The 15470-nt window shown below is 40.4% G+C and overlaps 3 protein-coding genes across 4 annotated transcripts in view; 2 read left to right on the top strand and 1 right to left on the bottom strand.

The window, feature by feature from the left end:
* Nucleotides 1-15470, bottom strand: part of LOC129761275 (uncharacterized) — a 543642-nt gene that overhangs the window by 406806 nt on the left and 121366 nt on the right. The gene's annotated exons all lie outside the window — the stretch shown is intronic.
* Nucleotides 1-15470, top strand: part of LOC129761280 (uncharacterized) — a 237918-nt gene that overhangs the window by 122454 nt on the left and 99994 nt on the right. The window lies entirely within an intron of this gene.
* Nucleotides 10524-12074, top strand: LOC129761289 (odorant receptor 56a). Its single transcript, XM_055759006.1, has 5 exons — nt 10524-10832; nt 10894-11519; nt 11583-11684; nt 11735-11887; nt 11944-12074. The coding sequence occupies exons 1-5, from the start codon at nt 10532-10534 to the stop codon at nt 11995-11997; spliced, it is 1236 nt and encodes a 411-aa protein (XP_055614981.1). The 5' UTR covers nt 10524-10531; the 3' UTR covers nt 11998-12074.

Here is a 15470-nt window from a genome sequence, read left to right as displayed (position 1 = left end):
TTGACCTCTCGCTTTGCTCGAATTCACTATCGTTAGATTGCAAGTGGAATGTAATCCAGGACCCCAACGGTAGTGATCACTTGCCAATCAAAATTTCCATCACCATTGGGTCGAATTTTTCTGAATCTATAAACATGGCATATGACCTCACAAGACACATTGACTGGAAAAAATATGCGGACGCGATTGCTCTAGCCATCAATTCCAGAGATGGTTTACCTCCATTGGAGGAGTATAACTTCCTTTCTCGTTTGATCTATGACAGCGCGGTTCGCGCTCAAACGAAACCCATCCCAGGCTCCACTATTCTCCGAAGGCCTCCCAATCCATGGTGGGATAGCCAATGTTCCAAGCTTTATCAGGATAAATCGAACGCATTCAAAGCTTTTCGGAAACGTGGAACCCCTGAAAATTTTCAGACGTATTTGGACCTTGAAAATCAATTTAAAAACTTGATCAAAGGGAAAAAACGTGCTTATTGGCGAAATTTCGTGGGAGGTTTGTCACGAGAAACGTCAATGAAAAAATTATGGAAAGTGGCTCGAAACATGAGAAATCGCTCTTCATCCAATGAAAGCGAGGAATATTCACATCGATGGATTTTGAATTTTGCACGGAAGGTTTGTCCTGATTCCGCTCCTGTGCAAAAAATTGTTCGAGATATACCACAAGATAGGTGCGATCTTGATTCCGAGTTTTCGATGGTTGAATTCTCTCTTGCTCTGCTTTCATGTAACAATTCTGCTCCGGGATCGGATAGAATTAAGTTCAACTTGCTGAAAAACCTCCCTGATGTGGCGAAACATCGCTTGTTGAATTTATTCAATCGGTTTCTGGAGAATAATATTGTTCCAGATGATTGGAGACAAGTACGAGTTATAGCTATTCAAAAACCCGGAAAACCCGCGTCCGACTTCAATTCGTACCGCCCAATAGCAATGCTGTCTTGTATACGGAAATTGTTGGAGAAAATGATCTTGTTTCGCCTTGATCGATGGGTTGAAACGAATGGCCTACTCTCAGATACACAATATGGGTTCCGCAGGGGCAAGGGGACGAATGATTGTCTTGCGTTGCTTTCTTCAGAAATTCAAATGGCTTACGCCGGAAAAAAACAAATGGCTTCAGTATTCTTGGACATAAAGGGGGCCTTTGATTCTGTTTCAATAGAGGTTTTAACAGACAAATTACACTCTCGGGGTCTGCCGCCTCTATTGAATAATATGTTATATAACTTGCTTTGTGAGAAGCATTTGAACTTTTCTCACGGAGATTCGGCAGTAAGTCGGGTCTCTTACATGGGCCTCCCCCAGGGCTCATGTTTAAGCCCCCTTTTGTACAACTTCTATGTAAGCGACATCGACAATTGCCTTACACAAAATTGCAGCCTAAGACAACTTGCAGATGATGGAGTGGTCTCTGTCGTAGGATCAACAGAATCCGACCTACAAGAACCCTTACAAGATACTTTGAACAATTTTTCAACCTGGGCCATTGGGCTAGGGATCGAATTCTCCACGGAGAAAACAGAGATGGTGGTTTTTTCTAGGAAGCATAGACCAGCAAAACCAAAGCTTCAACTTTTGGGTAAACCGATCACTCATGCTATGTCATTCAAGTATCTTGGGGTCTGGTTCGACTCCAAATGTACTTGGGGGGCCCATATTAGGTATCTGAGTAAAAAATGCCATCAAAGAATAAATTTTCTCCGTACAATTACCGGCACCTGGTGGGGAGCCCATCCCGAAGATCTTATAATGTTGTATAGAACAACTATTCTCTCAGTGATGGAGTATGGCAGTTTCTGTTTTCAATCAGCTGCCAAAACACACTTAATTAAACTCGAGCGAATTCAGTATCTTTGTCTCCGTATTGCGTTGGGATGTATGCCCTCAACGCATACCATGAGTCTCGAGGTTTTGGCAGGCCTACTCCCACTAAAAGATCGCTTCAATTTATTATCTCTTCGGTTCCTCATTCGGTGTAAGGTTATGAACCCATTGGTGATCGGAAATTTTGAGCAGCTGATCGAGCTAAATTTTCATTCTGGATTCATGAGTTCATATCATGAATTCATCTCCATGCAGGTTGATTCTTCTTCGTATATTCCCAACCGTGTTTGTTTCCCTGACTACATCAATTCCTCTGTGCATTTTGATCTGTCCATGAAGCAAGATATCCATGGATATTCAGATTACCAACGATCGAGGATCGCTCCAACGATCTTCGATGAAAAATATAGGGGTATCAATTGTGATAATATGTACTTTACTGATGGGTCCACTATAAATGAGTCCACAGGATTTGGAGTGTTCAACGAATTTTTTAGCACCTCACACAGTCTTCAGAATCCTTGCTCAGTGTATATTGCTGAATTGGCAGCAATTCATTGGGCGCTGGACAGCGTCGCCTCACGACCTGTTGAACACTATTACATTGTAACGGATAGTCTTAGCTCTGTCGAAGCTATCCGTTCAGTGAGGCCGGAAAAGCACTCGCCGTACTTCCTTGAGAGAATACGAAAAATTTTGAGTGCTTTATCCAGACGCTGTTATGTCATTACCTTTGTGTGGGTCCCTTCTCATTGCTCAATTCCGGGTAATGAGAGGGCTGACTCATTAGCAAAGGTAGGTGCGATTGAAGGCGATATTTATCAGCGTCAAATCGCCTTCAATGAATTTTACTCTTTAGTCCGTAAAAATACCATCGCTAACTGGCAACGCAAATGGAACGAAGATGAATTGGGCCGGTGGTTTCACTCGATTATCCCTAAGGTTAGCCTCAAACCATGGTTCAAAAGTCTGGACTTGAGTCGGGACTTTATTCGCACCTTCTCCCGACTCATGTCCAATCACTGTTCGTTAGACGCGCTACTCTTTCGTTTCAATCTGGCCGGCAGCAATATCTGCGTTTGTGGCCGAGGTTACCACGACATCGAACACGTTGTTTGGTCGTGTGAGGTGTATCTTGTTGCCAGATCGAATTTAGAGAACTCCCTTCGGGCTAGAGGAAGGCAGCCCAATGTGCCGGTGAGAGATGTGTTGGCTCGGTTAGACCTTGATTACATGTCCCAAATATATGTTTTCCTTAAATCTATCGATGTTCGTGTGTGATTATCCTTATATCCTTATACCCTCCATTTCTTCCTTTGTGAGTAATTGGTCCGCTTGCTATAAACAGAAGAATGAAATGTAAATTCACAACTGATGTACGAATAGATTTAAGAATTGAGTGTGTGTGATTATCAACATTGTAATAATTTCCTTATACCCCATCCTTTTCCTGAGAAAATGTCACCCTTTTAATCTCGAGTCCACCACGAGTAATCGGTTTCCCACATTACTAACCATAGATTTAAGAAAATTGTTCATATATATAGTTTTAAAAATATATTTAAGATTTCGGCTCCTTTAAACTTATGTAACTGAGCCTGTAAAAATAAACGAATTTATAAAAAAAAAAAAAAAATATCGCCTTCAATTGCACCTACCTTTGCTAATGAGTCAGCCCTCTCATTACCCGGAATGGAGCAATGTGAAGGGACCCAGATAAAGGTAATGACATAACAGCGTCTGGATAAAGCACTCAAAATTTCTCGTATTCTCTCAAGGAAGTACGGCGAGTGCTTTTCCGGCCTCACTGAACGGATAGCTTCGACAGAGCTAAGACTATCCGTTACAATGTAATAGTGTTCAACAGGTCGTGAGGCGACGCTGTCCAGCGCCCAATGAATTGCTGCCAATTCAGCAATATACACTGAGCAAGGATTCTGAAGACTGTGTGAGGTGCTAAAAAATTCGTTGAACACTCCAAATCCTGTGGACTCGTTTATAGTGGACCCATCAGTAAAGTACATATTATCGCAATTGATACCCCCATACTTTTCATCGAAGATCGTTGGAGCGATCCTCGATCGTTGGTAATCTGAATATCCATGGATATCTTGCTTCATGGACAGATCAAAATGCACAGAGGAATTGATGTAGTCAGGGAAACAAACACGGTTGGGAATATACGAAGAAGGATCAACCTGCATGGAGATGAATTCATGATATGAACTCATGAATCCGGAGTGAAAATTTAGCTCGATCAGCTGCTCAAAATTTCCGATCACCAATGGGTTCATGACCTTACACCGGATGAAGAACCGAAGAGATAATAAATTGAAGCGATCTTTTAGTGGGAGTAGGCCTGCCAAAACCTCGAGACTCATGGTATGCGTTGAGGGCATACATCCCAACGCGATACGGAGACAAAGATACTGAATTCGCTCGAGTTTAATGAGATGTGTTTTGGCAGCTGATTGAAAACAGAAACTGGCATACTCCATCACTGAGAGAATAGTTGTTCGATACAACATTATAAGATCTTCTGGGTGGGCTCCCCACCAGGTGCCGGTAATTGTACGGAGAAAGTTTATTCTTTGTTGGCATTTTTTACTCAGATACCTAATATGGGCCCCCCAAGTACATTTGGAGTCGAACCAAACCCCAAGATACTTGAATGACATAGCATGAGTGATCGGTTTACCCAAAAGTTGAAGCTTTGGTTTTGCTGGTCTATGCTTCCTAGAAAAAACCACCATCTCTGTTTTCTCCGTGGAGAATTCGATCCCTAGCCCAATGGCCCAGGTTGAAAAATTGTTCAAAGTATCTTGTAAGGGTCCTTGCAGGTCGGATTCGTTTGGTCCTACGACAGACACCACTCCATCATCTGCAAGTTGTCTTAGGCTGCAATTTTGTGTGAGGCAATTGTCGATGTCGCTTACATAGAAGTTGTACAAAAGGGGGCTTAAACATGAGCCCTGGGGGAGGCCCATGTAAGAGACCCGACTTACTGCCGAATCTCCGTGAGAAAAGTTCAAATGTTTCTCACAAAGCAAGTTATATAACATATTATTCAATAGAGGCGGCAGACCCCGAGAGTGTAATTTGTCCGACAAAACCTCTATTGAAACAGAATCGAAGGCCCCCTTTATGTCCAAGAATACTGAAGCCATTTGTTTTTTTTCGGCGTAAGCCATTTGAATTTCTGAAGAAAGCAACGCAAGACAATCATTCGTCCCCTTGCCCCTGCGGAACCCATATTGTGTATCTGAGAGTAGGCCATTCGTTTCAACCCATCGATCAAGGCGAAACAAGATCATTTTCTCCAACAATTTCCGTATACAAGACAGCATTGCTATTGGGCGGTACGAATTGAAGTCGGACGCGGGTTTTCCGGGTTTTTGAATAGCTATAACTCGTACTTGTCTCCAATCATCTGGAACAATATTATTCTCCAGAAACCGATTGAATAAATTCAACAAGCGATGTTTCGCCACATCAGGGAGGTTTTTCAGCAAGTTGAACTTAATTCTATCCGATCCCGGAGCAGAATTGTTACATGAGAGCAGAGCAAGAGAGAATTCTACCATCGAAAACTCGGAATCAAGATCGCACCTACCTTGTGGTATATCTCGAACAATTTTTTGCACAGGAGCGGAATCAGGACAAACCTTCCGTGCAAAATTCAAAATCCATCGATGTGAATATTCTTCGCTTTCATTCGTTGAAGAGCGATTTCTCATGTTTCGAGCCACTTTCCATAATTTTTTCATTGACGTTTCTCGTGACAAACCTCCCACGAAATTTCGCCAATAAGCACGTTTTTTCCCTTTGATCAAATTTTTGAACTGATTCTCAAGGGCTAAATACATTTGAAAATTTTCAGGGGTTCCACGTTTCCGAAAAGCTTTAAATGCATTCGATTTTTCTACATAAAGCTTGGAACATTGGCTATCCCACCATAGATTGGGAGGCCTTCGGGAAATGGTGGAACCTGGGATGGGTTTCGTTTGAGCGCGAACCGCGCTGTCATAGATCAAACGAGAAAGGAAGTTATACTCCTCCAATGGAGGTAAACCATCTCTGGAATTGATGGCTAGAGCAATCGCGTCCGCATATTTTTTCCAGTCAATGTGTCTTGTGAGGTCATATACCATGTTTATAGATTCAGAAGAATTCAACCCAATGGTGATGGAAGTTTTGATTGGCAAGTGATCACTACCGTTGGGGTCCTGGATTACATTCCACTTGCAATCTAACGATAGTGAATTCGAGCAAAGCGAGAGGTCAAGAGCACTTGGGTTAGCAGGAGGTTTAGGTACACGTGTTGTTTCCCCAGTGTTCAAAACGGTCATATTGAAGCTGTTACAAAGGTCATATATCAACAATGAACGATTGTCGTCGTACTGTTCCCCCCAGGCAGTTCCGTGAGAGTTGAAGTCTCCCAAGATCAATCGTGGCTCAGGAAGGAGTGAGCACATGTCATCAAGTTGTTTGCGGCTAACCGCAGATCTCGGAGGCCAATACAAGCTGACAATACAGAGGTCTTTGCCTCTGATGTTTGCATGACAAGCAACAGCTTCGATCCCTCCAAGAGGTGGAAGGTCAATTCTAAAAAATGAGTGGCACTTATTGATCCCCAAAAGCACCCCTCCGTATCTATCATCACGGTCCAAGCGTATAATATTAAAATCGTGGAAAGAGATATCATCTCGCGAAGAAAGCCAAGTTTCGGACAGAGCAAAAACATCACAATTGTAGTTATGAATTAAAATTTTGAATGTATCCAATTTAGGGATAAGACTACGACAATTCCACTGTAAAACAGTGATATCTCCGACCTCTCTATTTGAATTAGACATCAAGAGAGATAATCATTGCAAGGAGGGGCCATGTTTGCATCAATTGTTGCAAAATTGTCTTTAATACTGGAAGCATTGAGATGACAAGGGTTCTGATGGAGTCAGAAACATTAAAACACTTGAAGATTTGGTCCAAAAGGTCAGACAACTTTATAAATCCCGATTGGGAAGTTGAACTGGACGGAATAACAGGGACAGTTGGGGTTTTTGATGTCCCCTCGAGTGCTGGGCCATTCGAAGGTGAATTATTCCCACGGAAACCAGGAGGAACCTGATTTTGCTTGTCCGCTGCACTCGATTTTTTAGGCATGCTAACAGGGGGTATCACCGGAGGGGCTTGTCCTTGAACTTTGGGAGTGGTCACATTTTTGCGCCGGGGATTCCCTTGGAAAATGAACGGTGTGCCCCCGTTAGCTGTGTCCGCTTCTATTTCGTCAACGGGCAACGTGGCGAAGACATTTTGTGTGTTGATTGGTTGTTGTTGTTGGGCCAGTGGAGAAGCGCCCTTTAAAATATCCGCAAAAGTGCGTTTCGAGCGTTCCTTCAAAGAGCGCTTCTGTTTCTCCCAGCGACTCTTGTAATTTTCACAAACTGAGAGCTCGTGTGGGGATCCCCCGCAATATGGACATTTATGCTCAGTCGCACTGCAGGATTTCCCCTCATGTTGCTCTCCGCAAGTGGCACAGCGCTCCTTGTTGGCACAATAATCCGAAGTGTGACCAACTGACTTGCATTTGTTGCAAGTCATGGGCTTTGGCACGAAGAGTCGCACAGGTAGTCTCAATTTGTCCACCATAACGTAGTCAGGGAGGGCGGCACCAGCAAAGGTGACTCGAAACGAGTCGGACGGCGTAAATTTAGTTTGGTCCCCATCATGGGAAAGTTTCCCGAGTTGGCGACAGTCCAAGATTTTCACTTCCATTGAGGGGAGCTTCTTGAACTTGCCTTTTCCTTCTGCTTTTATTTGTTCGCTCGTCAGACCCGTTTCAGTTATCACCCCCTTAATTTCTACGTTATGGGAGGGTATAAATGTTCGATATTCGAGAGTGAAATGTTGATCAGCAACAATCTCGTTTGCGTGTTTCCGTTCATTCACGACAACTCGCAATTTTTTCGGTCTAACCCTGCGAATTTCAGATACAGAAGTGTATCTGGCCAGATCTTTCATGATCTGAATCACGTTAAGGTTTTTTCCTTTCGGTTTTGGCCGGAGGAAAACAACCCAAGGGCCAGTTCCAGGTGCATCTTCTGGATAAACTCTGACACGTGGAGCGGCGACAACAGAGGGGGAAGACGAGGACGAGGACGAGGATGAGGATGAGGACGAGAACGAGGATTGGGTTGGATCAGAAGCATCAGAAGGGGGAAGCAAAATCGATGATGGGAGAGGGGGAGTGGAAGTAACAGTGGGTTGAGAAGGGAGGCTTGCAATTTTCTTAGAGGGGGGCTTGGTAGGATGAGCGGATTCGTCCCCAGAAGAATTATCTTCCTTATGAGGGACTCGTTTATGTTTTTTCCCAGATCTTAAATGAGATTCATTATCGGAGATCTCCATCTCTGGAGATCCTCCACTATTCTCCATTTTACAAAAATTTCTGTCTTATTTCTAAATTATTATTGATTTTAACAATAATCTTAATATACAAGTTGTTCCAATAATGCGCTCTACTGCCCTAATCAGGGAGAGACAGAGGCTACGCGCTACGGAGACAACACAATAGCGCAAGAATAGCTTACGCAGCCACGTGATGATGAATCCCGTTTGCGACAGTCACGCGATGGCGATCCCGTTATGCCGAATCAGTTCAACAGCCGCAATCCGGCTCGCTGCAAGAGCGCTGCTTCCTTTGTTCCTTCGTTCCACTTCACAAAAGGTCAGGTCGAAAGCGGACAGCAATGACCTTCACTCGTACCAATAGCACAATAGCAAAAGTGGCAACGCACAATACCGACACTGAACTTTACTCGTCAAGAGTTGGATAGCGAATGATTGAAAATAATGATCACAGAACAAATCTGAAGACAGTTTTGAAAACTTGAATTATTTATGAACAAATTCCAATATGACATGAATGTTTTAACAAGAAAATATTTAAATTTTTTTCATGGTATATTTCATTTGTGGTAAAAATTGGAAATGTGAATACTGATCACATCACGAAAAATTTCCAATTTAGAGTGCTGATTGCTCAGTCATCTAATGATGAATTTGCGAGATTTTTGTACCAATCGATCCTGATACTTTCTATCAATACATTGTACAATAGAGAATTATAATATTTTTAGTAAGATTGGGGGGGAGGTGTCTATGACTCGAGCATGAGAATATGGCTCGGGCGACTCGAAAGTACAGCAACAAAATATAAACATTTAAATATAAATATAGATGTCAAAGTGTTGGGCATTTCAAACCAGATGTGGAGAAGATATTTTCCAGCAGAGAAGGCTGTGTCCTTCGCTGAAAAACCGAAGGTGAAATTTTGATAATCAATCCCATCTTCCAATTGGTCTTTTCCAAGACTATAGTCGAATGAACTTAGAAGTTTAAAGACTCTATAAAAGAAAAAAATGAATCATTTTCTATTTATTAGTTTTGCTCCTGCCAGTGAGCAGTCAACATAACTTTGGGAGTTTCAAAGTTTGTTATGTGGTGAATGGAACGATGGAGCGATTTTGTTCGAAGCTTCAAATCCAAAGTGGTCCTGGATGAAATGGTAGAGAGCGTGGAGAGCACTTGGGTATTTTTGCATTCCACCCACATATTGTTATTTTTTATGCGCTGCCAAATTTAAATTAAAATGGTTACCATCAATCGATTTTATTGTTTCGTTGATTAGAATTGTGAATAGTGGTGTTTGCACAAACATATAAACACTAAGAAGAAAAATAACGTTTACGATATCTGCTCATTATTCTCGTGAGGACCGAGAATCGAAGATAATTTCGTAGTCCTGCGTCGAAAATTCACACATAAAGCTTTCAATGGTAGTCACAGCGACTGTCTGAATTGTAATGAATCGCTCTCTTTAGGATCTTTCTACGTGGTAACAAAACCAGTTGCATTTCTTCGCAAAAAAGTGTAGATGTCTTCTGTTCGTTCGTCTGGAATTCGGGTGATCGATTATCGTGATTGAAGAAGTTTCCCTTGATTTCCCTCATTTAAAAAAAATCTTATTTGTAACATAGAAATAATTAATTTTCGATCATTTAAACCAATCTTAGCATATTGTTTCATCATGTATTTTGGATCGAAATATCAACAACCGACAAATGATAAGTTTGAACTATATATTGCTCGAAATTATTCGGAATATAACATCAACGAGCCATACTGAATCACAATACTAACTATAACTCAAATATAAAAACTGAGAAACACAACTCATGAATACTCCATGCGGAAAAATACTAATCAAAAGATCAGAGATTTAAAGTAAAAAACCGTACAACTAACACAATATATCTACCAGGAAAATCATAAGTTAAAATTTAGAAACCTTTACGTTCAAACTAGTTTGGATCCTGATACCAGAAAGCAACAACAATAAAAACGAAAAGGCTCGAATCTAATGCAGCGACAGATTGATGCAAACTATGCAAGGAACATAAAACCTATAGGATTTCACCGACCAGCGGTAATCGTAAGTGGCCAGCGGGACATCATTAATTCATGTGATAAATGTGCCAGAGTTTGCTTTCTTCAGACGTAAGCTTACTGAAATTATCATCAAAGCCATCAAGCTCAATTAGCGCTAATTGTTGCTGCAATGCACGTACAACTTAAAGAGGACAAATACTCGAAAATGTTCCTCAGTGCTTCTCGATACACAGTCACCACTAGCAATGGAGCTGAAGAACGAATGGATCCAGGAGGACGACGTTTACGAAAACCCTCTGCTAAAGATAACCCTGAATGGGCTGAAATACTACGGTATCCTACTGTACAAAACTCAACCGCTGAAGAAACTGAACTGCTTTCGTGGGGTTGTCTTCACCGCGTCGATGCTGGCCTTCAACGTTACCCAGTATATCGACCTGTACCAAGTGTGGGGTAACATCGGGGATATGACAGCCAACGCGGCTACAACTCTTCTGTTCACTACGACCATTGTTCGGATTTTTCATTTCTACGGGAACAGAACCAGTAAGATTCCCTCGATAAACTAAAAAACCTTATGGGTCGTACCGAAATCTTTTTACCGCAGGATTCAACAACGCCATCAAATACGCAGACGAGGGAGTTCAACATGTGCTCCGGTTTGGGATGCCTGCCGAGAAGGCAATTTTCTGGCAAAATGTAAAATACATGCAACGACTGACGGCAGTGTTCTGGATATGCGCTCTGGTCACGGCGAATACTATGTGTATCTACGCATTGATTCAATACTTGAGCAATACGGTGGAAGAACCTGCTACAATTCTGCGCTCGTGGTATCCGGCGGAGAACATGGAGAAACATTTCCTAGTGCTGTACTGTATACAGTTGTACATCATGTACGTGGGTCAGTTGATCGTACCCTGTTGGCATGTCTTCATGGTCAGTCTGATGGTGTACGTGCGGACGTCGTTGATGATCTTGAACCATAAGTTGGCTCACATGGATGAGTATGTGGCCTCGGGGATGCGCAGTGGGCGGAAACCGCAGGTGGTCAAAGATCCAACGGAGGAAAGTTATGCGACACGCCGGGAACTGATCATCGAGTGTATCCAGCAACAGAGAAAGGTCTACGGCTATACGATCGAGCTGGAAGATTTGATCAAAGGTGCCGTTTTTATGGACTTTGTCGTGTTTTCGGTATTACTGTGTGCACTTCTTTTCGAAGCTTCCGTTGTAAGTGCGTTGGATATTGGGATCGTAGTTGGGGGTAGGACTAATGATCGTTACTATTTGCAGACGGATTCGATGGTGCAGATATTCATTGATATCTCCTATATTCTAACGATGACGGCAATTCTTTTCCTATACTATTGGCATGCTAACGAGATGCAACATCAGGTGGGCGTTTTTAATGCTTCGGATCATAACTTAAAACAACTCACTTTCAGGCAAATCTTCTTTCGAAATCGACGTTCATGAGTGACTGGTATAATTATCCACGTGTGGTTAATCGCCATCTTATTACGCTGATATGCTACTGCAACAGACCGCTCACAATGAAGGCATTTTTCCTACCGATGTCGCTTGATACCTTCATAGCGGTAAATAGATTCTATATGTTTCAAAGCCATAGCAGCAAGATTGCTTCTCGTTTTAGATACTGCGGGCTTCTTACAGTTATTTCACAATACTAAAACAAGCCGCTGATTAATTTGTATGAAAATCAATCATCATCAGTGATTTCATACATTTGCCACGGGATGCACCGGAACACAGCTATATGCAATATAATATAAATACTGTTAATTCAACTAGTGTGGTTTAGTATGTAGTGGATTGTTCAAAAATATCTGCAACTTTAGAACATTTTTTTTATTTTCAAATTTTCTCAACTGTTTGTGTTTTATGAAAAGTTTTTTGTTTTCGCGTACTGTATATTTGATGCATAACCTTGTTTACGCTGTTCATCCAAAGTTTTCCGGGGAGTGATAATCGACCCATAGAAGCATTATTCAATTTATGTCTTTTCTTTTAGAAGTTCTAAGCGAGAGTAATACATTACACCTTTGCTGTGACAAATGCTGCTCTGCTACCGTGCGAATCGAACGCTCAGAATCCTCTTGAATATTTGTACCCCTGAAAATATGAATTATCTCAATTCTGTTATGTAACTTTGCAAGAAACATCTTGAATTACACTTTACAGGTTTACTCACTTCCAGGGGAAACTTCGAAAATTAGTTTCTAGATGGTTTTCGAGGTGTTTATATCATTTTTGGAATGTTCAGATTTCTTAACATTAATTTTTGAACAACTTGTCCGTTCTTCGATATATTTACAACAAATTGAAGGCATTTGAATGAATTTTCTCGATAAGTTGTAAGCTGCGTCAAATTTACCATTGGAATCCTTTCTGCAACCATCAGAGTAGACACACTACCAGGTGAATTTCAGTACCACATCCCTTGGCGTTGATACAGAGCAACGCCCAGCTCCACTTTTGGCACTTATTCTCAGAATTACAGTATGACAAAGCAACACAACACTGTATTCAAATGATAGTCATCATTGTTTATCCAACCCACGTCCACATGCTGCACAAACGTGGGCGCAATAAGGTACAACACTACACTACCTGGTGCAACACTTCAAAGTGTGAGTTGCAAATCAGCTCTTGTCGGGTGTGGGAAAGATGAGTGGACAGACGCCAGATACAAAAACCCCAAATATGCAAATCGTGAAACATGGGAAACAAATCGAATTTAAATCAGAACCCATCGGAACGATGTCGATTGGCGATAACGGGGCGATGTGTGACGAAACCGATTTGGGTGCAAAGCTGATACCCTTGCGAGTGAGTACTTCCCCCCTAACAAATTGTAACGATGCTCTGTTCGGGTTTCGAAGAGCTAGAGAGCTAGAGTCAAGTTTAGTTTTGAATTAATGACACTGTTCATTAATGTAGACTGGCTTTTGAAGAACCTTCTGGAAGATGTAGCCCCAAAAAACAAGTTTTGACATGCGTAACATGCGTACCAGTAAGAGATTTATACACCTAGGCGGATCTAGTGTCATGGTCTTGAATTGTTCATGATTGTATCTACAGCTGCGTTTACCAAGTTTTCACGCAAAGACGAATTTCACTGCACTTCTCGTCAGTTAGCTGAATGATTGGTGTAAAAATAAACAAATAAAAGAGTTGAGCTGCTCCTAGAATCATCTGCAAGATTCTACTTCTGCCCCAAAGCTCTATTTAATCCACCTTTATTAGGTATACAGATTCGTGTTCCACATAACCAATGAAGCCTGATAAACTTCTCCAGCCAAGACCTCTCAAAAACAAAACTCCACAACTCAAAAAAAATTGGTCATCAAGGAGCGGACAAACCCACAGGAATTATGTACCAGTCCGGCAATGCATATTTATTTTAAACTATATTCCCAGTAAGGCGTCGTTCACAAATTACGTAACGTGAAAAGGGGGTGGGGGGGCAGGTGGGTCGAGGTTGCGTTATTTTCTGTGTATTAGAGATAGGAAATTGCGTTACGTAGGGGAGGGGGGTCCAAAATCCGGATTTTTAGTGTGCACGACACCTAATATAGTTACAGTGGTCGCTTTTATTCTCAACCATGAACAGAAGTATTCTAAATAATAGAGCTTCTCGATTGAAAAAACTGTCGATAAAAAAATCAACAAATCATCGTTCGTTTATAAATGAACTTACCACAAAGATGATCGATAAGCGGTCGACAATATATGAATATACCTGTAAAGGAACAAAAGAAAATAATTAGTGACAAAAAGATTGAGAATTCATGTTTGTCGATACCTTCATCATCAATTATTTCACTAATGTTAATTGCATGTGATTCATTGGATGTTTCCCATTAATCACATATTCGTATCACATATAATAATAACGGATCGACGATATTCATGGATATGAATCTAAAACAAATCTGATTTGATTTAGGTTTCAGTTTAAAATTTCAGATCTGTTTTTACACGTTTCGATTTTTGGATTGTTGGTATTCTGAATTTTAGTATTTAATTATTTTATTATTTTATAATTTTATAATTTTATAATTTTATAATTTATAATTTTATAATTTTATAATTTTATAATTTTATAATTTTATAATTTTATAATTTTATAATTTTATAATTTTATAATTTTATAATTTTATAATTTTAGTATTTTAGTATATTAGGTTTTTTGGGCTTGAGTCACAGGGCGAACTCGATTACAGGAAAACCTGTTTTTGTGCGGTTTTTTTGTGCGCATATTTGACGAAGTTATCGTCCATTTAGTTTTTTTCGATGGTTTATATGCATTTCAGTGAGGAAAAAGCATATTTGCGTCTAAATTATTCACTTCTTAAATCATTCTCATCCTTCCATCAAATGCATTATGTTGCGCATGACATGATATCTAATAGCAACACGTTTCGACATGCAACTAGAAGCACAACACATCCACTCGCAACCGAATAGGCAAACTGTCTTATCGCAAAGGAGGAAAACAAAAGGAAATCAACGGTGAACGGCGTGAATTTGAGTTTTCTTGGGGGAAACTTTTCATATGCGGTCCCTATCTACCGCACAAAAAAGTTTTTTTTTTTAAATTATATACTGAACACGAACACGAAGCTACTTGTGAAGTTTTGTACGATTTTTTCTTGTCCGGTCCCTATACCTCGCACAAAAAAGGTTTGCCTGTATTAAGGATTTCATGGTTTTCTGGAATTTTTGGAATTCTTTGATTCCTGAATTTACAAATCTTCGAAGCTTGGGATCTTTGGATTTTCAGTTTTCGAGATTTTCAAATTTGGATTTTAAGATACTTAAATTAATTCAAGAGTTAATTTCATAATCTTATAATTTTATAACTATCTAATTTTATAATTTTATAATTCTCTAATTTCATAATTTTATAATTTTATAATTTTATAATTCTTTGATTCTTGAATTACAAAATTTTCGGATTGTTAGAACTTTAAATTTTTAGATTTCATAAATTTTTGGATATTTGGAGGTATGGATTTTTGGATATCAAGATTTTTAAATCTTTTAACTTCCGGAATTTTTGATTTCCAGTTTTCGAATTTCTGGATTTAATTTTTTTTTATTTTACGATCGATTTTTGGATCTTTGGACATTTGGATTTTGTGGTTTTTCGGATCT

This window comes from Toxorhynchites rutilus, chromosome 1 (assembly GCF_029784135.1).
Source record: "Toxorhynchites rutilus septentrionalis strain SRP chromosome 1, ASM2978413v1, whole genome shotgun sequence".
NCBI lineage: Eukaryota > Metazoa > Arthropoda > Insecta > Diptera > Culicidae > Toxorhynchites > Toxorhynchites rutilus.
Note: the sequence above shows the minus strand (reverse complement) of the source record. Positions and strands in the feature narration are given on the sequence as shown.

Coding starts and splice junctions, on each gene's coding strand:
- LOC129761289 (XM_055759006.1), top strand. CDS start 10,532: ATGGAGCTGAAGAACGAATGGATCCAGGAGGACGACGTTTACGAAAAC. Junction 11,520..11,582: donor TTCTTTTCGAAGCTTCCGTT/GTAAGTGCGTTG, acceptor TACTATTTGCAG/ACGGATTCGATGGTGCAGAT. Junction 11,685..11,734: donor CTAACGAGATGCAACATCAG/GTGGGCGTTTTT, acceptor ACTCACTTTCAG/GCAAATCTTCTTTCGAAATC.